Source organism: Anopheles marshallii, chromosome 3 (genome assembly GCF_943734725.1).
Source record: "Anopheles marshallii chromosome 3, idAnoMarsDA_429_01, whole genome shotgun sequence".
Taxonomy (NCBI): domain Eukaryota; kingdom Metazoa; phylum Arthropoda; class Insecta; order Diptera; family Culicidae; genus Anopheles; species Anopheles marshallii.
In genome coordinates, this window is record NC_071327.1 from 18,699,587 (window position 1) to 18,727,222 (window position 27,636).

The window sequence follows — 27,636 nt, forward strand, 5'->3', positions numbered from 1 at the left end:
TTAATACTCCAACGTAATTCGGGCCTCCTTTCCATCCACCAACACTCGGATGCCGTGCTTTAGGCAGAACTCTCGCTTGATGTACCCAAAGAAGAGATCGGTAATGAGGAAAATCTACAAACAGAAGGAATTGAATTATGAAAGAATTCGTCTGCGAAATTGGAGAAGAATGCCATCATTACCTGGGCTGTGCAGAAAATGAGCGTCACACCAAAGTAAAAGTTGGCGTTCGCTGAATTGTTGTATATCCACAGGTGCCACACGGTCGGAGCGAGCACACTCGTCACCAGCATCGTTGCACCGACGATGAAATTGTTCTTCATGACTGGAAAGTAATGCAAAAAAGTACACGTTGAGTTCGAACTTTCCTCTCACACAACTTGGCAGCAAGAGCTTTTGACTCACACATGGAAATCGATTTCCACAGCGGAATGAGGGCAAGGTAGAAGCTAACATCGCCGACGCACGGATACGAGCGAAATACGGCCGCCAGCCCGATCAGCATCGTTGCCAGCATGATCGGTTCCTTGTGCAGCTTGAACGTGAGCGGAAACAGGTACAGCAGCGTGGCGTTGATCTGGAACGAGTACAGGAACAGCGTCCGGAAGTGATCGAACATTTCCGTGAAGAAGTACCAGAACAACCCAATATTTGGTTGTAAGCTGCGGCAGTTGATGCTACACGCGGGATGGAAGAGATCGTTTTTTGTTTAATGAAAATTATTATTGTTGGGTAAATCTTTTGAATGAATGCATCTGCATCTCTATTTGAATCTCTGCATCATTTGATTTGAATAACTCCATGCTAAAGTATCATATGAATGACTTTTCAAATGATTCATTAAGCACAACGCTACACAAATTACACACAGATTTTGTAAGAAAGGCTTTTCAGCACTCACATGAAGCCATACGTGGCATCTAGGAAACTCCAGTCTCCACCCATCAAAAAGCTGCCGAAGTAATTAACTCCTGTAAATAAGCCTGCAAATAAGAGGCAGCTGGTCGTTATGCTGCGAAATCTGCTCCCACTGGCGCCCGTCCCGGTTTGGTGATTGGCAATGTGCAGTGCGCCCGGTGCGAGTAACACAAATGGGTATAGATTAATCTGCGTTTCGAGTGCAAGCGCCAGAAAACAGACCAGCCGTTGACGACGCGATAGCCCGTACAGAAAAGTGGCCAGCAGGAAGTTACTCCACACGGTCGTCGTCTGTCCGACACAGTTTAGAATGGTGTACGGGTTGAACAGGTAAGCAAACCCGACAGACATCGGAACCGTGTGCAGATCCGCCTCGACAAGATGGAGCTCATCCGTGTCCTTCGCGTACGTATTCATTTCGTTTCGTTGTTTTTCATACATTTCGCGGATAAATACTCGTGCCGCTAGCAGCAGCAAGATCCCCGTCAGCACGTCCAGCAGGATGAACAGGGACGGAATGGCACTTGGGACATTATCTAGCAGCCAGCGAGAAGTGTGCAGAATAATTGGATTTTTATGATACACGTCTCCATCGTAGGGATTGATTCCGTTCGCATACAGATATGCACCTTCCTCAACTGTGGAATGGAAGATAGGGTCGGTGTCAAACAAAAGGACGGTGTTCATTGTCCAAGAAAGAATAGAATTCGCTTACCTCGTTTCCATGCATTTATCGGTGTAGATACTTCCACCCGGTTTTGTATCCCTTGCGAGTAGCGAGAATTCATCAGCAGGAAGCGCACTGCTGCGGCCACTCCTATACTTATCGCCAGCTTCATTCTGGATACACTGATATCACTGCACGGCCACAAGCCCAACGATTTGGCAGCAAGTTAATTATTAGTGGATGTGTTGCTTAACATAAACGGTTAGAATTGCAACTTGTAACACACTTTCATTATCCAAACTACCACATTTTTTCCCTTTCGCGTTGGTTGTTTTAAATCCCGGTCTTCATAGATAAAAGGGGGGCGAGTGAAGAATTTGTTTATCTACTGTTGGTGTTGTTGTTGTTTGTTTCGCTTTGTTAAATTGACAGTTCGCGTAAGCATGTGACGCACGTTCATGAACCCAAGTTTGTTTCTTCGCCTGACGTTATGCAGGTATGCTGTCAAATTATCTAACACGGTGTTTATTTACATTTGTTCCGGCACGGAAGTTGCCGAGTATTGCTCGCTTTACTTATCAGGTTTGTAGTACGTAAAACCTTCGGAACGTCCCAATTTTAATACACTTTTTAATCCCGTTCAGCTCGTCGATATCGTACAACTTCCACAACCGCAAGATGCGTATGGCCAGTGCGCTGTTGCGATCTCGCAAACCACAGAACGAGACGGACGTACCATTTCAGGAGGTGTTGCCACTGCGCCTTAAAAACAATGTGAGTGGTAAAACAGACAAAACGAGCGATGTGGCTTGCCTGCAGGAGATGGCAGTGCTGTTTTCCTGCCTGAAAACGCACGATTTCAATGAGAGTTTGTGCGCAAAGGAGGTGGGTACCTTTCAGCGCTGCTACAAGGTGTTCCTGGATAAGAAAATGGTCAAAAAGGAAACGTCCAGCAAGGGTATGCTAGTGGCAGGGAAGGACCTCAACTATAAGCAATTAAACAAGGTGCTGAAAAAGTATCCTACGTCGGCACAGAATTAAGGATAAGATCCTTGTTCGGGGCTGCTGCTGGCAAGGTGCTTATGCTGATACATATTGTAGTGTAATAAATCCATAATTTAATAACGAAACTCGTTTGTGTCCCGAACTTATTCGAAATCAGGTAAGTAGCTTCATTTTAACCATTTATTGAATTCGTTTTATTCATATTTACATTATTCTGCAGTGGCTAAACTGTGCAACCTAACAAAAGTTCCAGACTGCTAGCGCCATCTGTTGTTCAGTACTGAAACTCATTCGAAATGTTTTTGAATTGTTTTAGTTGGCCAACGCAGCTGATTCGGATTTCACCTCGACAGCCTTAATAAATCCCATTAAAGTTAGCTTCGTTCATGCCTTGTGGCTTTATTGATTATCTATGCTAGTACAATAAATATAGCTGGGTGTCTTATGACGAACCTAGAATGTTGGCAGTGTTGTTCGTAAATTGTGCACATTTACATGACTAAAAAAGATTTTAATTTTTTGCGGAACGACTTTGCTATTATGCGCGTCCCGTGAATAAATTACCGCTCTTAATGAGCAAGAACGATTGTCCGTCGCGAACGAACGCTCGACGGAAAGAACACATTAAATAAAACGATCAATTAAATAATATTCGCAACAAAAGAAAACACATGCATCGATAGTAACGATGAAAGGTGTACGATAAAATAGATAACAATTCAGAACACTTCCTTGCGGAACTGGAAGCCAAACTGGTCGCACTTGTAGCGCAGGGTTTTGGCAAGCTGCGGCGGTCCACAGTAAAACACCGTCACTTTACCCTTTTTCTGATCCTGAATTTGTTTGAACACTTTGTCCCAGTTTGGACGACCGGCGTTGGTGCGCGTCTTAAGCCCGGTGATCAGATCGCGCTTCTCTTTCTCGTGTAGCAGATCCAGGGCGAGCTGCAAACCGACCGCCTTCATGTCCGTCTTTTGCAACGCACTGGTGATGTACATATGCATCTCGAGGAACCGTTCCATTGCTCCGCCCAGTTCCGCCTGTTCGATCTCGAGCTGGGACAGTAGATTAACGAACCACTCGAACGATCGCTGATCACGATTGATCCAGAAGAAGTCCACCTTGCGCAGGTTCATGATCGTCGGTGGAATTTCGCTGGACCATTCGTACGAACAGCGCGGACAGCAGTGTCGAGCCTTCCAGTACCGGTGCATGATGGATTGCAGGATGGAGGCGAACGGTGTTACACCGATACCGGTCGCAATCAGCACGGCATGCTGCGCTTGGAAGATATGACTCGAGGGTGCACCGTACGGTCCGTCGATGTAGATTTCTAGCGGTTTACCAACGGGATAGTTTACCGGCCGGGTCCCCGGAGCTACACCGGCTGTAACGATCGCATCTTGCGATGATCCTGACCCGACCGCAACCACGGACGTGCCGGTCGATGGTACGGATCCTGCTGTGCGACCTTCTTCCGCATCCTTTTGCGTGAAGACACCGGGCGAAACGACGATCGAATTGGTAGAGTCACGCGGCTCACAGTTCTCCAGGCTTGGAGTCTTAAAGGCAATGATCGTGGGTTTGTTGCGCATATAGCGGAAGCTCTGCGCAAGCGATTTATTCTGTGGACTCAGATAGGCCAATCCGAGCGATTGAAGCCGTGCCTTGCGGATTTGAACCTCATCGAACGAGCGTTCCGATTCCGAGCGCATGTACTCCCGCAGTCTAGTTAGTGGAAAAAATGATAAGGGGTAGACATTGTTCAATATGCAGAATGAGGTAGAAATCGAAAGTTGCACTACTTACACCATCATACGCTCCCGCTTCTTGAACTTGTTCTGCATGTCCGGCATTGAGAGTGACTTCTCCAGTGGGACCTTCTGCTGGAAGATCAGCTTATGCAGGCTCTGTTCCGGTGTGACCTTGCGCTTCGCATCTTTCATGTCGGATCCTGCCGTCCCGTCCGGACCACCATCGACTCCATCACCGGCGAATCCTTCATTCGATATTCCGCCCACTCCACCAACTCCACTCGATCGTGGGATGAGCTGATCGCGCCTAGAAAAAGTTCGCTGTAGCGTAGCCTGTATCTTCTTCAGCGCTCGATTCTCCGACATTTGTCGTTCGAATTTGGGCTGTGGACCCGTGGACGTTGTGTTAGGCGACGGTGCACTGTAGCCTTCCATCGCAAGCTTCGAAGTCCCCGGTGGATGTCGCTGCTTCATAATACTAGCCGGAGTGGTTGCATCACCCGTACGAGGTATAGCTCCACCGGGTACAGCTTTCGCTTTGTTGAGCGCCGATTCAAAGCTCGAACTTTTGTGAATTGTCCCGGTTGGTGTGGGTTTTAGCTTCTCCTGCACCACATCAACCGTACCGCCGGTGGCTGTGGCAGCCACCGCTGGTACCGATGCCGCACCAGAACTTCCGGCCACCAGTGCCGGTATTTCGCCATTGTGCAAGCGTTCCTGCTCTCGCTCGAAGAAGTTGTGCAGCCGGTTGGTCCATTCGCCAACGCCGCGAATATGCAGCCAGATGTAGTCCTCCTGTTCCGGCGCACTGCTCAGCGTGAATGGGTGCCACTCGTACTGGGCGATCGCGGGAATGTTGACGAAAACGTAATCTCCCGGCCGGAAGCAAAAGTGAAGCGGACGTTTGATCACGAGATGCGTCACCTTGGACGGGAGCAGCAGTCCGGACGAGATGTACGTCTTGCCGTGTTCGGTGCGCATCCAGACTAATCTTTGGGAACGGTGTTGGAAGTCGTTAGGCAAGTAGCAGGACAATCACCAGAGCTCAAACTGAGACATCTCCCCTCGGACCTACCTTATGGTGCGTTCGATCAGATAGATGAGACCGGGTACGATGAACCACTTCCAAAAGTTGGGCCCATGGAATAGCACCAGTATCCAGAACGGGACGTACAGCAGATGCGTCCAGTAGAATACCTACAGCAGTCACAGCAGTTGTTAAGGAAGGAAGAATTATAAAAGAAAAATGGATCAAACATCAGAATCCGGTGCACTATTGCGGCGAGATCACGACTAGTACTATCTCATTCTAACAAATTCTACAACAACGCTAAGGAACTAATGAATGCTTTGTGTGTTCAATATACTTCGAAGCTGCCACCACGTCGCACGAACGGCTGCGAGCAGATGAACATGATCAGCAGGATCAGCACCAGGACGATACCGGTCGGATTGGCACAGCCTTTGATCGATCCGAACAGACCGGGCCGGGCCGTAAACAGCCACTCGGCCGTGGTGTAGTTGTTGGCGTTGAGTACCGGATCGTACACGACGATCGTGGCTATATTTACATAGGCCGTACGAAGGAGCCAGGGAGCAATGGGGACGGAAGGATTGTGCGGTTGTGGTTTGCGATAGTAGTTTGATCGGAATGGAAAGATAAATACAGAAGAAGAAAGATTAGGGATTAGGGTTAATGCGCAAGTGTGTTACAAGTGCCGGTGGTCGGTGATTCGCTTCTTTTTCGTATTAGTAAAGGTCGACTGAGTGGTTGTCGGATCAATACGGAGTGTCGAACGATACAATGTAAGCGGGCGCAATGTACTGGACGGTTTTGCGGTCACCCCGAGTAGTTAGTGCGGGTAAATTAATTTTTAACGAGATCAATTCTACCACACACTCAACGTCGTCCGGAGTCGGGCCGGTGTGCGTGCGATCGGCGGCGGCTTACAGCACAGGCAATTACAGTGCCGTCCCATTCGGGTGCTACCCTCGATCGAGGATGTCGGTGGCTGATATTTCATCGATTATCGACAGGTGAACAGGCTTCGGTGCCGGTTTTTAACCGGAGCTGCTTTGTGATAAGGAAAAATGCTTTCAGGCCAAGATAAGATTATACCGGTGGTTGAGAGATTAAGTACATAGCCTACAATGTAGCGCGATAAGTGAAAACAGGATATTGAACAGAAGGGGTATTGAAACAGTAGCATGCCGTAATATCTACGAGAAGTACAGGGCTTAACGTTTGTACAAATGTTACTTAAGGTGTTGGAATCTATCTACAAACCGAAGTTTAGAGTTATTTATTAAAGTAAGAGGCAGAAAAAAACACAATCTACAAATATACAAATAATATAAACTTTAATTAAACAACAACATGGCATCAGATATGCAAGCGTAAACAATCACTGTTTTGCAAATAAAAGAATAAAAGAAACGATCAAAAAACGAGCTTCTCCTGAAGAAGAAACGATAAAAACCTCCATTCAGCAAAAAAAAAAACTCCCCGAACTCACTAAATTGAGTTATAAAAGTATAATTTATGATATCGCTCGATCGCTTTTTTTTCGCAGTTTTCTTTTTTAAAATTCATCCCACCACAGTCGGTGCGGAGCGTGTGCATATAAAAGTGCATTCAAGCCTCTTCCATCCTCACACCTCATACCGTTTCAGATATGCGAGGAACATTTGGCACTGGTGGCGCATTTTACGACTTCCTCCCGATGGAAGGAAATGAGCGATTTGGGCGCTTCGTGCGCGTTGGCAAGGTTCGGGGCAGGTTGGTTGTGCGTTTGCGTAAAATAAAGCCATAAAGCCGTGATTACGATTCCGCCCTGAAGGAACAAAAACCTAATGGTAAGGGCAATAAAAAAAAATCAAAATAATATCTTCACGAAACTGCGATGCAAGCGATGGGAATGTAACGCTTTCCACCGCCATTCCTGTTCACGGTAGTTTGTGTGAGTCGAATGGTTTCTCGTCTGGAGGGTTCTCGTCTGGTAGAAGTGTTCGGCGTTTCGTTACGGACAGTTCGGCACACCGTACCGTGCCGTGCTACTTACTGAAGTTAAACAGGTGCATGATGGTGTGGACAAGGCTAAAGACGGCCACCAGGACGCCGGTCAGTTTGTGCAGATAGATGTGCTGATCGAGCGGCAGAAAGGCCGTAAAGCCGCGCGTCCTCAGAAAGGTGATGCACTGGCGCAACATCAGCACCAGTATGAAGGCACAGTTAAAGTTGAGACACTGCCCTGAAACGTGAAGATGGACCGAAGCCGTCGGATGTAGTAAATGCTTAATCCTTTAAGTGCAGAGCTGTGTAAGGTTTCTTGCGGATAGCGATCAGGCTCTGAAGTACTGCTCTGATAAGATTAACTCATTACGCAATGGAGGATGCTTCCCGTCCACTTACCACAGGCTCGTGCCATTATGACGAATCCGTTGCTGTGTCGGTATTGGATGGCACGCGATATAAACAGGCCCACGTTGATCAGCGTAAAGATTGTCAGAAATGACAGATACACGTAGTTGTTCTTGATGTACGGCGCCGTCAGCTGATGGGGCAAGGGTTTTTTCTTGCGCTTCTTCTTCGTGTCGTCCTGTGGCAGTGGCACCAACCATCGATCGATACTGTACACGGTCAAAAGGTCACGCGAGAGTTAGCTTGGAGGATACGGGATGGAACGTCACAAGTGGAAATCGAAATCACCTGATGCTCAGATTCTCCAACAAACCGCCGTGCTTTTCGAGCTGATTTTTGAGCGCCTCGTACGTAATGGCACCACGATTAAACTTGTCCGCATCCTCAAACATCGCCATGGTAAGATCTTCGATCTGTGGGGAAGAGCATTTACCTCGCATTAATGTCACTTATGGCAAACATGTGTCCCGGGGAACTCTCGCCGCTTCACGTTCGAAATGATGAGCAAAATAATTAGCAATAATTAAAGGTAATTTATGAAGATCCACATCCAACTGTTGGAACTGCTGTGGTGCTATTTGGAGGTGCCACTGACGACTTCACCGATGATTCGAAGGTGTGGTAGAACACAACGTGTACACGGACAGGTTCCTCCTTCCGCCGGGGCGAATGCTCCCCTCATCACAGTTACGCTGGCTGCCACTGTGGATGCCAGAACTGGGAGAGATGCGTAACCCTTCATCACCCAGCTGCGGCTTTTTCCTAGCTGCTAATGAGTCTTATACCCCGGACGCTCACATGCACGCGCACAGATTCACGGCGTAAATTAATCTTCAACGCTGACTAATGGCTTTCCCCGGCCAGCCACCACCCAGAGCACCAGACATCCGGACAGTGTGATGACCGGTTTCCACCCGTCCACCGAACCTGACCCGCACCAACATTCCGAACCACCGGCACCATTTACTGCCCGGCAGTTGCGATTTGTTAGCAATAGTACTTTTAATGATAATTTATTCCATTACAAAATTATGAAACAAATTAGAGCGCGATTGTCCGCGACCGTTCGCCGCGTCAACACACGGCCAGCGTCCGGGGGGATTGGACCCGCCGGTTTCTGGTTTGTGCGCACCCGGCGTGCGTGTGTGTTTGTCGTAGCAGTTTGCAGCTAGGTGCGAACTACGCAAAACCATTTCGCATTCGTCGATAACCGACCGGAATGACGGATTGAACGGGGGTTCGGGCCCTAAATCCTCGAGCGCTGGAAAAATTTGCAAACCTTTTTGCTTTTCTGCACACTCATCCGGAAGAGGGGATGGCAAACTGACCGCTCCTCTCGGTCGGGCTCGCTACTAACCGAATTAACCTGCGCTTCAACAGGTGATGGTGCGTATTCACTGACTCCGGGTGATTTCGGGTGATGGGTCCGAAGGGAGACGGGGGGGGAGGGGGGGGGGGGGGGGTTTGCGTGTGTGTGTGTGTGTTTGTGACTGGCATTGTACGCCGAGAGACAACCCCAAAAATGGTCTGACAGTGTATTAAGAGAAAATCATTAATCATGCCGAACTGAACCTACTACTGGACGGTGCAGATCAACCGCTACCACCGATGAGATGAGGTTTTGGCTCGGGAGATAGGAACGATCGCGAATGATTTATTTTATGCACACCTTTTATTAAACTAAGCATAATTACTAGTTCTTACAGATGGATGAAATTTTACGTGTCCGATTGTTATGTTTGCTTATATTTATACAAAGCGAACGAAAATGTATAAGTGATTGTAAGCTATTTATAGTTGTGATTGTTTTACGAAAAAGAAAGTGTCATAAATCTTTTGATGGAAGTTCAATTTAAGTAAAGTAAAAAGGTTTTAAATTCAAATATTGTATACACTCGTCGACGCTCGGTGCCGCACAAATGTTGCACCGTACTGTAAAAAAAAATATACCTGTGAAGATGTGAGCGCGTGTACGGCGTACACTGTACGCTACCTGTGGATGAGGAGAATTAGCATACGGATGCTGCACACCTTTCCATGCACAAAGCAAAGTAATCTTTCCCATTCTATCCCATGTGTGAAGGGAATCATGCGTTAAACATCGCTAGAGCAGCAGAGCGTCGGGCAGGATATAGGCCAGGATAAATGAATCCACCGGTATCGCTTCTCGGCCTAAAGGCTAAGATCAAAGTGTAGTATCTGTTCTTATCAGCTTAACATCTGATAGCTCTTCCATTAGAAGACAACAAATGTTAAACTGATTTTTGGAAGGCGGAGGCCAGTTACGGAGCTTGCTCCACTGCCTCCACGGGTTGGCCCGGTATTGCAGTACCGCCGGGTCTGGCCCACATTCAATTAAAATAAAACGTTGGAATTAGATTGGAAAATACCTCAAGAAGTTTGGTTTATGTCTGTTACTATTGAGGTGATCTTCGATCATACTGAGGCATCGAGTTCCAGCGACAAACGTTATGATTTTTCTACAAATATGTTCGAGAATAGTTCAGTCCTCGCAGAAATCCTGAAAACAACCTAGCAACGTACCTAGGAAATGTTAAATTAAAACATGTCCCTAAAACAGAAAGGACAAGTCAGAGAAAAAATGTTTCATCTATATTTCTCGTGTACCAGCAGACATGTCGTTGTACCAACTGTATCAAAATGTAATGTACGATAGTCTACCAAACATTAAAGTCCGTCATGTGTAAGAAGAGTATCATAAGTTGATTAAATAAATTTTTATGCTTCACCGTTTTTAAAGTGCAGGGAAAAGACATTTTGAAAGATTTTCTAATTTAACACTTCTATTTAGGTTTCGGTGGATGTTTAATATTTTATCTTCGTTGTTTGTGGAACTCCAACGGCTTCTTTGATTTTATTTACACGTTGCTGGGATTGTCTGTCCTGCATACTGGGATACAGTCCGGGTAAGATTTAGAACAGGTCATGACGCATAAGAAACTTGTGACGTTACTAATGGCACCACTGCAATGCCCTGAGAAAGTTAATGTTCAAATTTACAACTAACCAAAATAACATTTAAGTTAAGTAACAATTGTTCATGCACTCGGTGACACTCGGTGCCGCACAAATATTGCACCTCACTGTAGAAATCTATACCTGAGAAGATGCGAGCGCGTGTACGCTACCTGTGGATGAGGGGAATTAGCATGCGGATGCTGCACACCTTTCCAACCACAAAGCAAAGTAATCTTTCCCATTCTATCCCATGTGTGAAGGGAATCAGACATCGTTAGACATCGCTAGAGCAGCAGAGCGTCGGGCAGGATATAGGCCCGGGAAAATGACTCCACCGGTATCGCTTCTCGGCCTAAAGGCTAAGATCAAAGTGTAGTATCTGTTCTTATCAGCTTAACATCTGATAGCTCTTCCATTGGAAGACAACAAATGTTAAACTGATTTTTGGAAGGCGGAGGCCAGTTACGGAGCTTGCTCCACTGCCTCCACGGGTTGGCCCGGTATTGCAGTACCGCCGGGACTGGCCCACATTCACTCAAAACAAAACTTGTAAAGCTTATAAGATTTCTCAAGTGGGTTGAATCTGTTCGTCGCTATTGCGATGATCATTGAGGCATCGAGTTCCGGCGGCAAATATAAACATGAAAAACATGTTTGCTCACTGAAATCCTTTGCTCCCGCACTTTCAAAGTTCAAGGAGATACCATTCTAGTTAGTGCTTCAATCAAACCACACAAAATCCTTCCCAACGTTAGGACACTTCAGACGAGAAGCCGTACAAGACAAAAAAAAACGTCACGCGACAACGTTTGCACCGGATATCGTCCGTTAATAGTTTGACAGCTTGGTGCTGGGAACTGCTGGTCCACACAGTTCGCCTGCGTGAGTGCAGTTCCATTATGTATTTTTTTGTCATTACAAATCGGAAAAGAAAAGAAACCGAAGCTTTTTATCTAGCTTTATAATTAAATTAAAAAGGTACAATAGCAGAAGCAAGCTCTGCTCTTTGCCGCCCGCCAGCGGTTGAAACTGGTTCCCGGCGACGATTTTTTTTCCTTTTGGTGGTGATGGCCCTGAGGGCTTTGCTACGCTACATCGAAGGCATCGAATAGGAATTGGGTGAAGTAAGTTAGCCACGGAAGGTAGTATCGGCGTCTGGAACCGATTGGTTATCTGCAGGATGTGAGAGGTGAATAAAAAGTCTACTCGTATGTTTTAATGCAACGAGATGCAGTAGCTTTGTGGTGTAAGAAAAACGGTGACCATAAAAAAAAAATGCTTCTACCCGTGGAAATTAGATTAAGTACGGTAATGAAGAAAAATAAATAATTTATCATTGCCCGTCAGTACACATTTCCGTTCCGAATGGTTTGAAGAAACTTATGTTTAAACGACAAACGTTCCTGCTGAAGGGATCACTTCTTCCCGACAATGTTTCGTGTGGCGACGACGTGTGGCTTATGGACGACAAGGGACTCAAACGCAACGCTGTTAATTGTATCTAATTTAGCACGGTGAGCGAATTAATATTCACCGGGCGCACACCAGATTACTCAAATAATCATCAAATGCTAATGAAGCCAATGAATTCAATCGTTCTCCAGATCGATCGACAATTGAGATCGATCAATTAAATCGTACGATCGGTGAAAAGCACCACACACAGCATCCTGCTATGCGACGGCACCCAACTGGGCAGTCTGGCCGGGTACGATTTAAGCCGGGCTTCACTAACGGCCGCAACATTGGTACGAACCTTGCGGAACGGTCACCGGGACACCCGGGAATGGAAAAAGGGATAATTAATTAGGTTTGAAAAATTGAAAGCATAATTTATGCGTGGCCACGATTCGAAGGGCCAAGGAGGAGAGTACGCCATCGGTAGATTGGTTCGAGTGATACGGAACGGGGAAAAAACCGTTTACGGGCACCATTAGCGGAGGGGGTCTCTCTCCGTACGAGGGAGGACTAGAAAGGGACAAATTGTCCATACGTCTTAAGTAGAAGCACAGCGGGAGAGATTGGAACCCGATTGAGAATGGCCCCCACGGGAAGTGGCATTAGGGTAAATTACTTCATCAGAGAAAGTGTGTGTCCCGTGGAAGTCACGAAGCAAGTGAAGAGTATTTCAGTTTTTAAAGCCTTAAGTTTAACGAATAAAAACGTCCATGTTTAAAATTGTTTTCAAACCTTTCAGGCCAAACATCAATAGCTAAACAGACTACCTCAAGATCTAAGAGATGACTCTCATGAATCATGAATTTGAAGATTCATTATCCTGGAAACTTCAAAGACTCACGAATCCTGAAATATTCAAGGAAGGTTGATAAATTCTTCATAGTAAATCTTTTAGAAATCGCCTCTTGATTTGAGAGACTCCTCACTAAAGATATAGACTTACTCATGAATGACTCTTCTCAAAAGATTAATTAACCACAACATTAGTTATCTCTGTTCTAAAAACCCAAATCTCTGTATTAAAAACATTATATTACCTTTATCACTAAAGATATAGACTCACTCATGAATGACTCTTCTCAAAAGATGAATTAAGCACAACATTAGTTATCTCTGTTCTAAAAACCCAAATCACTGTACTAAAAACATTATATTACCTTTTTAGTACAAAAAACTTACTTATCTTCATAACATGACTGAAATTTAAACTGGAATGTTTTGTCTAACTTTGTAGATACACTGTCCACACACAAACACAAAGTCCGCGCCCAGAAGATATCACGCCAAGCAAAATATGACAGCAATCTACTGCCCCACGATCGGCACACGGTACAAAACCGTACAAAGTAATAAGTCGCATGCGGACCACATTTTAATGAAATGCGCATTCATCTCGCCGTGTGTATTTCTTTTCCAATTCGCCCACTTTTTGCTGGAAGATTGATAAACACAAACAACAGCGTATTCCCGATGGATGAAGTGACGAGGGTGAAACGAGACACAAACGACCCAAGAAAATGTACGACACAGAAAAAAAACGCACCAAGATATCTCCGGATCTCTCTGGTCGCTTATGATGAATGTACTGTTCTGAGGCGAGTTCAAGCGAAACGGGTTGGGAGGGAACCGGTGGAACGTCCAACCTGCTTGATAAACATGCGCGACTTTGATGCTGTGGCCGTTGCATTTGATTTTGAAGTCCTGCCATGTGATACATGTTCGCTGCGACCGCTATAAATTACTGTCCGTCTCGTGTTGGCTTACCGGTCGGAGGCTTCACCTGCTCCGATAGCTCTCCGTAGTAAACATTGCACAACCCGGCCGGGTTCTGTTGCGGGCGGGTGGACACTGCCTCCTAAGCCCGTTCTTACTGACGTGGGGCGAAACATAAACCTAGAGGCCCGCGAGAGTTCCCAGCGTGCGCGGGCAAGAAGAAACCGAAGGGTGCATAGAAGCAGTACCAACCTGATCCTCGGAGAAACGCATTCCGTTTTCCTCCATGCACGCCCGCATCACATGCTGCAGCTCACGGTGTTGAATCAGTCCGTCACCTGGTGGTGTGTTGTTTTTCCCGCCCCGGGGAAGTTGTTCGGTTCGGTTCGGGTTTTCACATGCAAATCGAGCAAAAAAAAAAACGGAAAGGAGAAAAGAAAAATATACCAGATGTATGGGAGTTGGTGCTTTTGGGTGGATTATGACGATGGGAAAACGACTCGGTGGAAGTTCCTGAGCTTCAGGTTGTGACTTGGAATCAAGTCACCATTAATTTGTGTCGCTGGCCAGCGTGGTGCACCAGTAATGTAGCCATAAAGCAGATAATGAGACCACCGATTAGATGCTTATCGATGCTATGGCGCTCGTACGTGATCCTCGTGTTTCTGTCACGACTCGACGGTTCGCTGTTGGTTCTGGACGTCGGGTTGAATTCTTCGGGCAGCTTTACATCCAAAGGTGTGCTGTGGTCGACATACACACTCACACCAAATAGTGTGTCTTTAACGTTTAGTTAGCTTGACAAATGCTTTCATTCATGCTCTAAGCTGCTTTTGGAACCGGGGAGGGTAGAAGTAGATGGAGAGGATTATTGCATGAATATTTGACACAAGATTGACAGTTGCTCGTGTGAAACATTCCGCTTGGATGGAAATCGGGCTGTTAGTTAGTAGACGACCACAAGCGAATAGTTCGATTGTTCCACGAGTGTCGTGTAGTATGTTGACCGCGAGCGTCGTTTCATGCGATGATAGATGTACGCACGGAAGCTCGTGTGCGGTTACACGGTTGTACCGAGCAATCGACGCAGCGAACAGCAAACGATGACGTGAGCTGTCAGGGTCCCGTGTCGTGAGGTCCGTGGTCAAACGAGCACAAAAGCCTCGGGAAGCTTTCGTCTGTTCGGGGCGCTAAAGAAGCAAGTGGCACCAATTTTAAGCCTCCGGCAATGGTGCGCTTACGGATGGAAAGGGATTGATGGTGGCGGCTCAAAATGTAGCTCACATTCTTCCACACAAACACACACAGCATTCTTCTCGAGGAAATCAACCGTTTCACATTTCCTGTGGCAATCGTTTAAATCGATGCTCATAATTTCTGCGACCGAACTGTGGAACTCCAAGATGTGCTATTAATTATTGATACCCCAATTAGGGGGGAATAAATCAATCCGAATGTGTGTTTCCCGTACCGTCTAAATCATACACTTTGAAGAGGAACTTAATTTTGTCCTCTGGCGACTGTCCGGCAAACTGGTGGATGGCATCGATGAATTCCTGCCGATGGGAAAGAAAAGAGCCGACCCCAATCGGATTGAGTTAAACGCAGCAAATGAGCGGTTGCGGAACCGAAACTGTCACTGTGAGGGGTAGAGTCAATCATCGCGAAACCTTACCTGCAGCGAGATGGAACCGGAGTTGTCCTTGTCGAAGATTTGGAACACACGCTCGGTGAAGAATGGCTGTGCGAATTGCAAGATTGAAAATGGTAGCTCGCGTTACGGCAAACTCGGTCGATTGATAGTTGAGATTTCCTAGCGCGAAAGGCATGCGCCTTGATTGCGGTGGCCTAGCCGGTACTTACGTTTTTGGAGGTAACAATTTTCTTAAACTCCTCCCGCCGGATCTCCTTCTCATTGCCGACGGTTTTAATGAACAGTTGCTCCAGCCGCTCCAGTGATGATTTGTCGAAGCCTGTTCTTGGGCTGGGAAGGTGAAAAGAAACATTTGGTGAAACTCTCTGGTGCTACCGGCAACATGTGTCAACGGTTACTCTTTCTCGCCTCTTGCAGGGCACCGCGTAACCTTTGACTCTGCATTAACCAGACTGGCAATTAATGACACCAACAATGTGTGTGTGTGTGTTAAAGTGCATCAATTAAGCGTAAAACCTCTAAGTCTTCTTCAGCTTTGCGCGTGATCGGTCATGTGGTCCCAAAAGATCCACAAGCAATGTTGACAATCTAAAGCCCCACAGCACTGTCCAACATGGAAAATGGTCCCATCCTACCTGTGTCATTGAAGAAAGGTTATGAGACCCAATTTTGGTACTGTTCGTGACTCGTCACTTCGTGATCGGAGGTGTTTTTTAATATCCTGTCCACTGTAGACAGAGCCACATTTAGGATCGGTAGCTTTTCTTTTAAACACAATCAATTAATACGATGAAACCACAACCGATAACAGCGATATTGATTATGTCGTCAGTAATTAATTGACATCTGTTGTCTCGTGGCAACGTTTGACTTGAGTAGGTTTCATCTTAAAACCCCTTTTTTTCGGGGTTCATCGCATTCACACTTCGCCATGCGGGCCCGCAGTGTCTATTGTTTGTTCCGTTCAAAGTTTTCATTTATCAACCGAAGGGAAACATGAAAGGAGAAAGACCGAAAGCCTTCAACACGATGCACGCTCGAAGCCTCGCGGTGGCCATTGGGCAAGTAGAGCAAGTTGCTCAGTTCCAGTACCAAACATGGCAAACCCATCCGAACTGTTCAGATAATCGATCTCACCGTGAGCAGTCGCGGGAATGGCGTCACCTTGAGAAGCGCACATGTGATAACCTTAAATCGCGGTGCGATTCATTTCGTTTGCAGAGGAGTTCCAATGAAACACCACCAAAAAAAGCGAGCCCGTCCCGTACCTGGTTAATTGGCTTTCTTTGGGCGCGAAACGAGATTACACCGCCGAGAATTGGGGTGACAGGCGGTATTTCCTCAAAACAAAGCAAGGGTACCGTTGATGGCTTCGGGGCAAATGACGTCCAGATAGGGAACCTACACGCATCTGAATCGGGTAGCTCAAAATCGTAACAGTCACGATTGGCCAAGGACAGGTGTGTTGGAAGCCAGGTGAGTAAAGCTAGTGAAGGAGCTCTTATTATCGTGAGTATGGAGCTTTGTTTTGCTGGAGAATTATGTGACTTAAAGAAGACACATGAGCCTTGATCGTGTAATGTTCGAGTGTATAACTTTATTTGCAAGAAATGGATGTTACACCTTCTGAAGAAGTGGAAAGCGATCGTTTACCGTTGACAAATCGCATAACGTATTCCCCGTGGCGTGCATCGTTCCCTAGCAGGCAGACCGAGTTGGACAGACCGTGCCGGACATCTATCACGTGCCTCGTCCACCGCAACCGCACGCTCCACGACATATCCCATAAATTATCTTGATTAGCCCGTATGTAAGCTGAGCGCACTTCACGAATATTCGCGGTTGCGCTGGTTTTTTCTTTTGCTGCATCTCATCCATCCAGCAACTAGTACGAGCACGATCAAATAAGGATCCTCCACGCAGATGGAGAGAAATAAATCATTCCATCTGCTACTGCGAAGACCTCCGTCTCCGTCCAGACGCGTTCCAGGCAGACCAGCCGTCACGGGGTGACCGATTTATCGCAAAACGGATTCCTCGCGCAGGGCGCAGGTCACGCGATACGGTCCTCGATCAACCAGCCCGATTGACACCAGTTCGTGCCAAATGTGAGCTCCTCAAAAGCCACAAGGAAGAAATTCGTCGCGAAATCTAATCCATCCCCCACCAAACCCCGCTTCAAAACGATCCACGCGACCACGCGAACGTGTTCAATGTTTGTGTTTATTGTGGATGATGATGATGATCGCGACGCTTTCCGCGATTCGTGACTTGGCACTCCGCCTATTCGCTTTGCGCCCTGTCGTGTCGCCACGAAAAAAAGGAAGGAAAGCTGGCACACTGGCCGCCCAATGCTACCATCGGTTCTTCGCGTTTGACCTGGGTGCTCTTTTTTTTTTTGGGCCATGTTTGTTGCCAAAGGTACAGACAATGTAACAATTGGAAGTTTGTTGTGCCGGTGTGATGGAGTGTTTTGCAGTTTGTCAAAGTTGGTCACGAATTTCTTGGGGGTGAGAGAGAGAGAGCGGTTTGGCTTGTGGGTTCCAAACACGAAGCGGGAAGTTTTGTTGTCCAAACGATCGACACTTGAAGTTTTATCGGCAAACCCTTCAGTTGGGCATGTGGACGACTATCTGTCGCATATACGTTGGGATCATTCAATTAGGACAACACGAAAAAGAAGGTGAAACTCCGAACTTTGCTCCCGTTTGTGCACTTTCCAAAACAGAATGACATAAGGTGCCTCGCCGGACAGTTCCACAAGATCTCACAGAGCACAAAAAGCGGTAGCTCCATCTGGCGGAATAAAGTCAATACATATTAATTATGCACCATAATCACGCATCATCATGAAACCATCCAATTCCCACGGCGCAGCATCCCGGGTGCAAACAGCAATAAACATTTTTATGTGAATGCAGCACGAAGCGTACACCGGTCGAAGAATGCACGCATAGCAAACACCATTTCCGAACGGTGAAGATCGTTGCGCATGAGCTTGCTGTATGAAGCTATTTTTCGCATTGACCAGAAATTACGACCTGACCCATTATAGCGGGGTTCAGCGCTGGCTGTGGGTAAGCTGATGAATCATTTGCGTTGAGGCATTGCTTCTGGGTTTGCATCTTTCGGTACGGATATCTTCCCATACCTCGTAGCGGTTTGTGCACCGGTCGTCTAATTCCTGCTCATTGCGTTTGCCACCGTGTTGTCCATCTGTCTGCAACCATTTCAACTGTCCGGGTTTCACGGCCCGTAAATTATGGTCCCCCATCCCTCTGTTTTTGCGCATTGCTCGATGCTCCCTTTCTAAGCCGCGTCATCGATCGATTATGGGAGAGCGCGTAAAAGAAAACGCTACGCTAGCCTTTTATTTTTTCTAATATACTTGTTAACATTCACGCAACCGCTGCGATCGATAAATCATGCACTCGCGCACTATTTATCAAGCCCAGGGCAAACGGAAGAAGATTGTGTGCGTGAAATTCTTGCGCGCGCGGAAAAAATGGTTGCCCACCCCAGGGACGGGTGCAGGAAGCAGTCGGTGGCCACGGGCAGCCACCGAAACCGTGGCAGCCAGTAAGCGATCAGTTGCTGATTAGCTGTACGCGTTGCGATCACGGGGCCCTGACCGTTCGGGACCCGCGGAGCTTCATCTGGTTTTCCATTCCATTTATTTTATTACATTTCGCGACATAATTTATGAACCCTGCACTGCTGGTTGCGGGCACACCAACTCGCGAACCGCGGGTGCATGATTTACGATTTGTCAATCGGTAAAATGTATCCATTTGCGCTAGCCTCGTCCAATACCCACCGGTTCGCAGGTGAGTACGCGTGGCCGTGGTATGCAAGCAGGCGTTGCTTTGGCGCATTGTGGGCAATGCGGGTTCGGTGAATGGCCAGGCAACAGCTGAAACGATCGTGTCGAAAGCATCTGAATGAGCTCGCACTGCGTCTGTTTTCCACGTACCCTTTCAATAGCGTTTGCAAAGTACCCCTACAATGGTGCATGTATGGGTGAAAAGAACATCGCTGTAGTGTTGGGGAATGGGATCTTTGGGATCGGATTCTGGAATTTGAACCTTGATTGGATAAATACCAATTCTTGAACCAACCGTCTAAATCCCGAGTCTAGATTTGGAGTTAGGAATTAGAGTCCAGATTCGTCAAGATTCTGCAGGATCCTTGAGGATCTGGATTAGTCATGATCAGATACTGGAGCATGGATCCGAAACTAGAATTCATATGCAAAACTGTCTAGATCTCAAGTCTGGATTTAGAGTTAGGATATGCTAGACTAGAACTCTAGAATTCTAGAGTTAAGATCCGTCAAGATCCTTAGGAATCCTTCAGGATATGGATTTGTCTTGATCAGAATACGGAGTAAGGATTTGAAACAATAATTCATATGCAGCTCTTTTGAGATACGAATCTGGAAAGGGGATCCACAATCTTTATTATTTGAGTGGAACTCAGAATCCTTGAGGATCTGGATTTTTCTAGATCAGATGGAATTCTTAAACAAACCTTTAATGAACTATTCTTTTTTGAGAGTACACGCTTAATTGTTATGTCTCCAAAACGGCATTCGGATCGGATTTTAGTCTATATTTGATATAGCTTTACCTTTCCTCAAAATTCTTCCAATTTCAACCCTTGCTGTCACCTACTTTGTTGACCGACCACTGATTGTAGTGTGTCCAAAAATGGCGCGCCTGATTGAACACCTGGCATCATGTCCAAAGTCGCATCTAGGCTTTCATTCTAGTTTGACGTCGGTGATCAATAGTCCATCAAACCCGGCTCGATGTATGGTGTTAGGTGGTGCTAGTGGCACGTTACTGTCACTTTAATTGGTTCTCGCCAGCATTGTGCGTAACGGTACATTGCGGCATGAAGAGATGTTCTTCTCGTACGAACTACACGAACCAGTTAACGTTACTTGGTGATCGGAACCGTGTTCAAGTAGTGTCCGCAGGACCGCTCGAAGTGTTCCGTGCGCGTCTGATGTTTTGCAGTGTGTATTTAATTTATGCAGTGTAACATCGCTACCACTTTCGGTTCCCGAGCCTGGAGAGATTTTGCAGCGTAATGGGGCACACTTCACCTCACGTCGGTAAGTTTCTGCTCGAGTGTGATAGCTGGTACTCTAACCACTCTTCACTTGTGCCGCGTACGATCGGTGCTACCGTAATTTTGCTGTCCATCAAATCGAAAGATCTACCGTGATTCGCCGGCGGATGCGATGGACCGGTATCGATCGGTTGATCTTATCGCAAACGATCAAACACGATCGCAGCACCGAGCTACGGGAGGACGTGATCGTCGCTTTTCACCACAAACCGGATCGGTGCCTTAGATATATGCGGCACTAGACGAGACGACAGAAAAAGAATCGATTACGGTTGCTGATGAAGGTAGGAATGGTTCTCTTTACAGAATGATTTGGACGATGAATTTGCTATCTTTTGCCCCAGTCTGGAGCTACGGGCAGGTGTCAAACACGCCAGAAGCCATGACGAACTGCAATACTTCCTCACAAAAAAACACATTGTAACGTCAGCCACTGTGTGCCTCAACGGATGATGGATAGAGCGGTCATGACTTCAACTAATGTTTTTTTTTTCTACAACGTACTGTACGAAGTAGCCAAGATGGGCTAACCACGAGGCTCTAGTACCCAGGGCGATTAAGATCTACCTTTTCGCCTGATTCCAATACCCGTAAATGGTTGCCGAAGAAAGTGAGCAAAACATCGTTTATTTACCCAAACCGTCTCGGAGTCCGTTCGACGCTGGTGGTACTGGACACGGCGTCGGGTGACTTGTTCCCGTTCAACCTTTCGACGCAGGCTACCCGGGTGCGCCTCATTTGGGAAAAACTAATCACGGTGTCGTGATTGAAACCGATCCACTTTTCATATGCGCGCAGGTGTCGGAATAGTTGTGACGGATTTAATTATCCATCGGTGTCGGTCGTTCATGTTTGTGACGTTTCGCGCACTAGCGGGCCCTTTTTCGTGCCCTCCCCGGGACGGGAGTTATAATTATTCGATCGAAATGCCGTTTGGAATGTTTTCCGTTACCGCGGGTTTGCCGTGACCGTTACTTACCGTGCGTTGGTGAGGTTCGAGATGAACTCCATTATTTGATTGGTCGATATAAGGTTGGTGGAATCAACGTCGATTAGTCGGTAGAGCTTATCAAGAATCTGGTTTCGAGAAAAATGAAGTTTCGAGAAAGTAGTATTTATCTTGGGAAGTGTTGATTGAACAGAAGGATAGTACAGTCAAGGTGATCTACTTACCCCTTTGGCATGCCATATTTGGCAGAACTTATCATATGTCACCGTTCCATCTCCGCACAGCACGTACGCTACCGATTCCAGCTGCTCAGCAAAGTCGATTTGTTTCTCGTCGCTATAAGATGGAGAAAAGAAAATAAAAAGAAAATTATTATTAAATTTAAATTAAATTTATTATTTAAATTAAATTATTAAATAGTATTCTACATTACTCTAATTGTACACTTAGGCGGTTGAAACTAATAGAAGGAAATTTTAAAATTTGAAATATTGAAGAATTTGATGGTAAAGTTCATTGTTGAATATTTAACAAGATCTTTTATACTAGACAATTATCTTTTATACGAGATTCAAAATAACATTAAATGTAAATTATTTCCGATATTTTTTAAGCTACACGTTGTTAACAAGCTGTTGTGGGTGGTTGACTAGTCACACAGAACTCCCAACCGTAGCTTTAGTCCTAAACAGCATCTCTTTGAATGGAGTCCATGCCTCATTTCCGTTCCGTACAATTTTATTCGGTTTAAATAGCTCTCCCTTATTGACGATCTTTGAGAGTCTATCAGCAGGTGTTTGTCTTCCAAGAAAGACAGTATTAAAGATGGGTTTCATAAAGTGTTGCTACAAGGTATCTATTGGAAAATTTCAACTAAATGCGCCACTAGCTTCAGCTTCTGTGTACTAAACTATGAGTGCATCTATGTAGAGTCGTGCAATGGTCCTCCTCAGATCTACAAGCTTACTACTCTTACCCCACATTTGAGCAAAGTTTGCATTTAGATTGACACCGAATGTTCCACCGATTTGTGGAGATCGATTCTTGTTCCAATAGTACTTGTACCCAGTAGAACTTACTAGTGTTGGTTGTCTCAAACTACAGATTATTTTATAGACGAAATTCGGAGCCTATAATTCGTGAGTATATTACTAAGAACTACTTCGGTTTACTATTTATTCTATTATTATCTCCAAGCAACGAAAATCCAGAATAACCAGACTCCTCCGGGATAAACTGAAATGGGTTCACTGTATGATTGCACACTAATAGCCCTGAAGGTAAATTCATTCTTCAATCGTCTATCGAACACAAATTGATGGAACATGAAACAGCTAAGATAAAGTTGCAATAAATGTTTATTGGTACTTAGAACATATTTCCTTGGAAGCGTCTATTAACCGTCGATATTTTAACTCCATTGTTGCCATTCGGATTCGATAGCCATCGCCAGAATGGCCGCGAATGCTTCCTGACCGAGCGGTATGATTTGATCCGTCATTATCTCGTACGTGGCCACGAGTTGCTTCAAGATGAGACACACCTTGATTCCGATGCCGGTACAATAATCAACACAGCTACCGAATCCAAACGGACCATAGTCGGATACAACGGCTACGTCAAACTCTTGGTTCGACTGCTCAAGGATTGCTCTCTGTCCGGCAAACGCAACCGCATGCACCAGGTCTATGTCCGGTACCGGATCGTCCGAGTATGACCACGAGGTGAAGATGTACGGTCCGTTCGATTGCAAATCGACCACCAGCAGCGCGTCCGTATTGCTCTCGAGCAGATCTTTAATCGCTCTTGTTTCCGGTTCGGAAAACGGTGCCGGTCCACGGTAAAATGCTCCATCGGGTTTTATGTTCCTATCCGCAGTAGCAGCTCCCCACTGAATGTCAAAATTATTGTCCAAGCTAACGCCAATGTTTCCACCCTGTTGGCGTGACCGATTCTTCAACCATTTGCGATCGTGCTCTTTGGTGTACTGGTACCCATCCGGGTTCGACATCGGAACAATTACCCATTGAAAGTCCGTCGATAGCCGATAGCCGATAGCTGGCGGCGTTATGGACCAGCTCATGGATTATGTAGATGGTGGAGGTCATACCGACCCACTGCCGGGCATACAAGTTACCGATCAGAATGATCTTATTCGTTTGGTGGGGATAGATGGAGATGGCGGTAATATCTCGATCCTCCGCTGATTTTCCTAGGCTCTGCAATTGACAGATTTCGGGAAATTCAGCCGCCAGTGTCGTCAACCATTCTTGGGTTTCGTCGTACGTTAGAAAGAAATCGAAAATATTGAAGTCTTTCGACGTTTTCGTTTCATTCAAACACCTGTTTTGAGTTGGAGATCGTTTGCAGATTAATGTGTATTCTCTTACGCACCACAAGCCAGCCAGAACTTACTCGATTGGAATATCGTTATGTTTAGCTTCAAACACCGGTAAACGAATGATTGCGTTAAGTAAGGTCAACACTGATATGAGTGAAGAAATGGTACGCAAATTGTTGCACTGAACCATGGTTGAAGTGCATAAATGTTTCAAAACACAACTGTGCAAACTACTGGTCTGCAACAGGGTTTATATATCGTCAAATAAATTCAAATAAATTATTTGGAACGAATCAACTAGAGTAGCGTCAATTGAGTTAATTGCATTCGAATATAAACAATCAATACAAGTAATTGATTGGTTAATTGAATAGTTGTTGTTGTTAGATGTGACAAACAACCAACCAAAACGACAAATACAGAGTACCATCGAATGCTATTTATAGTTTATTACAAATGCTATAATTACTAATTTTTTTATTACATGAACACCACTCTCGGGCTGCGTGAAAATGTAGATGAAATGTAAAATGGAATGTAGGAAAATGTAGGTCCTACACCCAGAATTGAAAACAAACTAACAAATATCTTAATTAAATTGAATTAAAATCTCGATCCGTATCAAACAATATGTTGATATTGGATTAATATGCCTCAGATAACAATATTCAGCTCCTGGCAACCTTTTCTTGGTAATATTCATTTAAAACTTCGATATGACGGAACTTTTGTAGGTTAGAAGCCATAGAGTTAAAGAGAGCTTAATGCTGATCGAGCGACCATAGTCCATGCTCGATCCGGACACTTTGTTCCTGAGTTCTCCTGATGTACTGATCCGCTGTCCGTTGGCATGATAATCAACGTGTAAGTAAGCATCCTTAATTTTCCGTACCAAATTTCTTAAAACCTGACATTCTGTTACGGAAAAGGAATGCATACCGTGGTTGACTCCAGCCACATGTATTTAAAGTTGTAGTTGACCTACCACATGTATCTAAAGTTGTGATTCAGATCTCCTCCATCTTCTTTGCTTATTAGTGGGTTCTTTTTTTTATTATCGTAGTGATCCTCAGTTATTGTGTACTTGTACTCTTCCGGATTCGACATCGGCATAATGATCCTTCTTTCGAGTAGCTGTCAGAATTGCGGATCAGCTCATTGATTATAGAGATGAGCTGAGCAGCAAAGATCTTTCAACGACGCATTCTTAGTATTCGAATACGAAGTGATTCGTAAAATTAAAGCAATCTTGCTTTCTAGTCTTGTAGAACAACTTAAATCTTAATTATTCCGAGGAGACATTTAAATTGGCTTAGATTCCCAGTAAGCATGAAATTTGGTCTAAAACTCACAGTTGCTAACGCCTAAAGTCGATAGTATACTAAGGACTACTTAAGGTGTCGTTATCGCAATCTAAACCTTTGACTTAACAGATAAATTCTTAACAGGTTAGGTTAGTTCCCTGAATGATATCCAATTAAAATCTTCCATTTGTTTACCAACAAACGCCACAACATGCGTGTTTGTTCAGCATCTCCAGGGAATGTGCAATTCCACCCGCAGGGACACAAACAACTGTGCGAATCCAAGGGGTCTGAAGCGTGATATTGTGCGAACCGGCGTGAATTGGAGACCGCTCCCACCGTCAGGTGTATCTTGATGGGCCGAGTCAGGCACAGGCGCCCGCGGCCTACTTCGTTTGTCCATTTCGATCAGCAGCCAACCACGCACAGTGTGGACACGCTTTGAGGAAGAATTAATCGGTTCACATTCCTTTCCGATCGATATTTTCCGCTTCGCATCACAAGCGAGCGTTGAAAGAGAGTGAAAAGGACGCGAGTAAAAGCATCGCACGTGAGCAAAGGAAATATGTAGCATACGCATAGACGATCTGTTTTTCCCCCGGTCCGATCATAAGTTTCTGCACCTAATTGGACCACAGTCCCGTTTGCTTAATTGCCGTGCCTGGCGGAGCTACGCACCGTCAAACTTGCGGCAGAAACACAACCCAATTACGACGGATGCTAATTAAGCGAATCCGCGCCACGATCTTAACAGCGGATGAGGACACATCAGCGTGATTTCCTGCGTCCACCTGTACGCCCACACGCACACACTTCCCGAACTGCAAAATTTTAAGCACTGTGCAATCCGCGGTTGGGCCACCAAAACGAGTGATTTCTGATTGCTTCGATTTCGGGTAATGGTTAATAATTTTCGGTGTTAAGTCGTAAGCTTATGACACGTTTGTCCCGGTGAGGGGGCGGGGGTCAAGCTTGGTGGGAGAAGGTAGTCTGCCGGTGGTTGGAAAGTGAACCTGACCTCGCCATTCGCACAAAGCAGATGAATAAGAACTCAATTTGTGTGCAGTGCGTCCAATGTAACCCCTACGTAAGATTAACACATTATTTTGGGCCCGATTAAGGTCCCGACCCCACGGGTGTGCCCCCGGTTGGGTAAGCCTAAGTTAGTGGCACGGAATGCAAACGCCGCCGATGCGGGTGACTGCACAAATTTGCACTCCGATTAAACATTTTGTTCCACTTTAGCGTACAAGTTGCGCAAAAAAGGATTCGAACCGTAAATTAGCCGCCAGTAGGGTGGAAACAGTTTGAGTGAGCAAAGCGTTTCTCTTTACGGCGCGAGGAAGACTCCAAATTGGGACGACACACCATTCGCTGATATGAAGGTACGGTACACAAAGTAACGCTGAAACACATCGTGTACGATACGTGGGAACGTTAACGTGTGACTCATTAAGACATCTGGGCGGCAAGATAAGTCTTGTCCTAGAAGATTATCAGCGCATCAGATATCGCGCCATGGACATTTATCCGTTCCCGTCCTAACTTATCGCCGTCAAACAGCCTTTAAACACAACAAAACATGACACTAATTTAAGATCGTTCGTAACAAATTTCATGCCTCGCCCTACACTTCATTTTGAACCAGAGCTCCCCGACTCCCCATACACGGTACGAGCGACCACCCATAACAGCATGCGTCAAGACCACCCAAAATGCGATAACGATTAACACTCTATCGACCGTCGGGTGATCATTTGTTCGCCCGACACCGAAGCGCAATTTTCCACCCCAGGTGCCGCATCACCATAAACGCCACGCTGGACGCACCGATTGCTCCACCTGCAGTAGAAATAGAATTGAATTCCTAGATGAAAAAAAAAACACAGACAGCCATCCACCATCAACTCGAACGCCATAATGCGTCAATTTAGTGGTGTGCTCACCAACGGAACGTTGAACGAAGCACGAATGGTACTGCTCAACCGAAGGACCAACGCCAAAGCCAGCGCGCTAAAGCACCGCGCCTAATCAACGGCCCCTGGATCGGGCAAACTTATTAATTCAAATATAAAAGGTGTTAAATAGTAGTAATTGATTTAAAGAATCGAAAACAAGGAAAGCAAACGTCCACAGGCAGCCGAGCTCGTTAGTTTTCAACATATAAAGCAAAATCGCACGGGCACGGCTGGCCGTCACGCGGCACTCGGACGCTGCGCCAAAAGGAATTCCCCCACCAAGGGTAAGGTACGGGACGGGTGATGGGAGCGGATGGTGCGAATCCGAATAGAGGAGAGTACTACTTCCATACGCGAGCAGCGCGGCGTGTGGAAAGTC

At 45.9% G+C, this 27,636-nt stretch overlaps 3 protein-coding genes, 2 non-coding genes and 1 pseudogene across 5 annotated transcripts in view; 3 read left to right on the plus strand and 3 right to left on the minus strand.

The window, feature by feature from the left end:
- LOC128713742 (phosphatidylinositol glycan anchor biosynthesis class U protein) lies at positions 1-1,757 on the minus strand. Its single transcript, XM_053808608.1, has 5 exons — positions 1,634-1,757; positions 902-1,556; positions 406-677; positions 183-325; positions 1-114 (listed from the first exon to the last, which is right to left on the minus strand). Exons 1-5 carry the CDS (start codon positions 1,755-1,757, stop codon positions 1-3), a joined length of 1,308 nt encoding a protein of 435 aa, XP_053664583.1.
- Positions 1,758-2,263: 506 nt separating this feature from the next.
- Positions 2,264-2,626, plus strand: LOC128713766 (uncharacterized). Its single transcript, XM_053808633.1, has one exon. The coding sequence runs from the start codon at positions 2,264-2,266 to the stop codon at positions 2,624-2,626; it is 363 nt and encodes a 120-aa protein (XP_053664608.1).
- A 683-nt stretch (positions 2,627-3,309) lies between these two features.
- Positions 3,310-27,636, minus strand: part of LOC128716342 (uncharacterized) — a 64,651-nt gene continuing 40,324 nt past the window's right edge. The window contains exons 3-15 of the mRNA XM_053811261.1: positions 21,879-21,990; positions 21,685-21,782; positions 15,779-15,899; positions 15,591-15,656; positions 15,387-15,471; positions 14,168-14,253; positions 8,054-8,178; positions 7,757-7,974; positions 7,407-7,595; positions 5,712-5,905; positions 5,420-5,541; positions 4,400-5,335; positions 3,310-4,318 (exon numbers count right to left, since the gene is read on the minus strand). Of these exons, the coding sequence (XP_053667236.1) occupies positions 3,310-4,318; positions 4,400-5,335; positions 5,420-5,541; positions 5,712-5,905; positions 7,407-7,595; positions 7,757-7,974; positions 8,054-8,178; positions 14,168-14,253; positions 15,387-15,471; positions 15,591-15,656; positions 15,779-15,899; positions 21,685-21,782; positions 21,879-21,990 (3,361 nt within the window). The remainder of the gene's footprint in view (positions 4,319-4,399; positions 5,336-5,419; positions 5,542-5,711; positions 5,906-7,406; positions 7,596-7,756; positions 7,975-8,053; positions 8,179-14,167; positions 14,254-15,386; positions 15,472-15,590; positions 15,657-15,778; positions 15,900-21,684; positions 21,783-21,878; positions 21,991-27,636) is intronic.
- On the plus strand, positions 9,925-10,119 carry LOC128716556 (U2 spliceosomal RNA). The gene has a single exon (XR_008410040.1). It is a non-coding gene; the product is annotated as a U2 spliceosomal RNA (small nuclear RNA).
- On the plus strand, positions 11,084-11,278 carry LOC128716554 (U2 spliceosomal RNA). Its single transcript, XR_008410038.1, has one exon. It is a non-coding gene; the product is annotated as a U2 spliceosomal RNA (small nuclear RNA).
- LOC128716343 (carboxypeptidase B-like) lies at positions 23,066-24,185 on the minus strand (annotated as a pseudogene).

Coding starts and splice junctions, on each gene's coding strand:
- LOC128713742 (XM_053808608.1), bottom strand. CDS start 1,757: ATGAAGCTGGCGATAAGTATAGGAGTGGCCGCAGCAGTGCGCTTCCTG. Junction 678..901: donor GATGCCACGTATGGCTTCAT/GTGAGTGCTGAA, acceptor TCCCGCGTGTAG/CATCAACTGCCGCAGCTTAC. Junction 115..182: donor TCATTTTCTGCACAGCCCAG/GTAATGATGGCA, acceptor TTCTGTTTGTAG/ATTTTCCTCATTACCGATCT.
- LOC128713766 (XM_053808633.1), top strand. CDS start 2,264: ATGCGTATGGCCAGTGCGCTGTTGCGATCTCGCAAACCACAGAACGAG.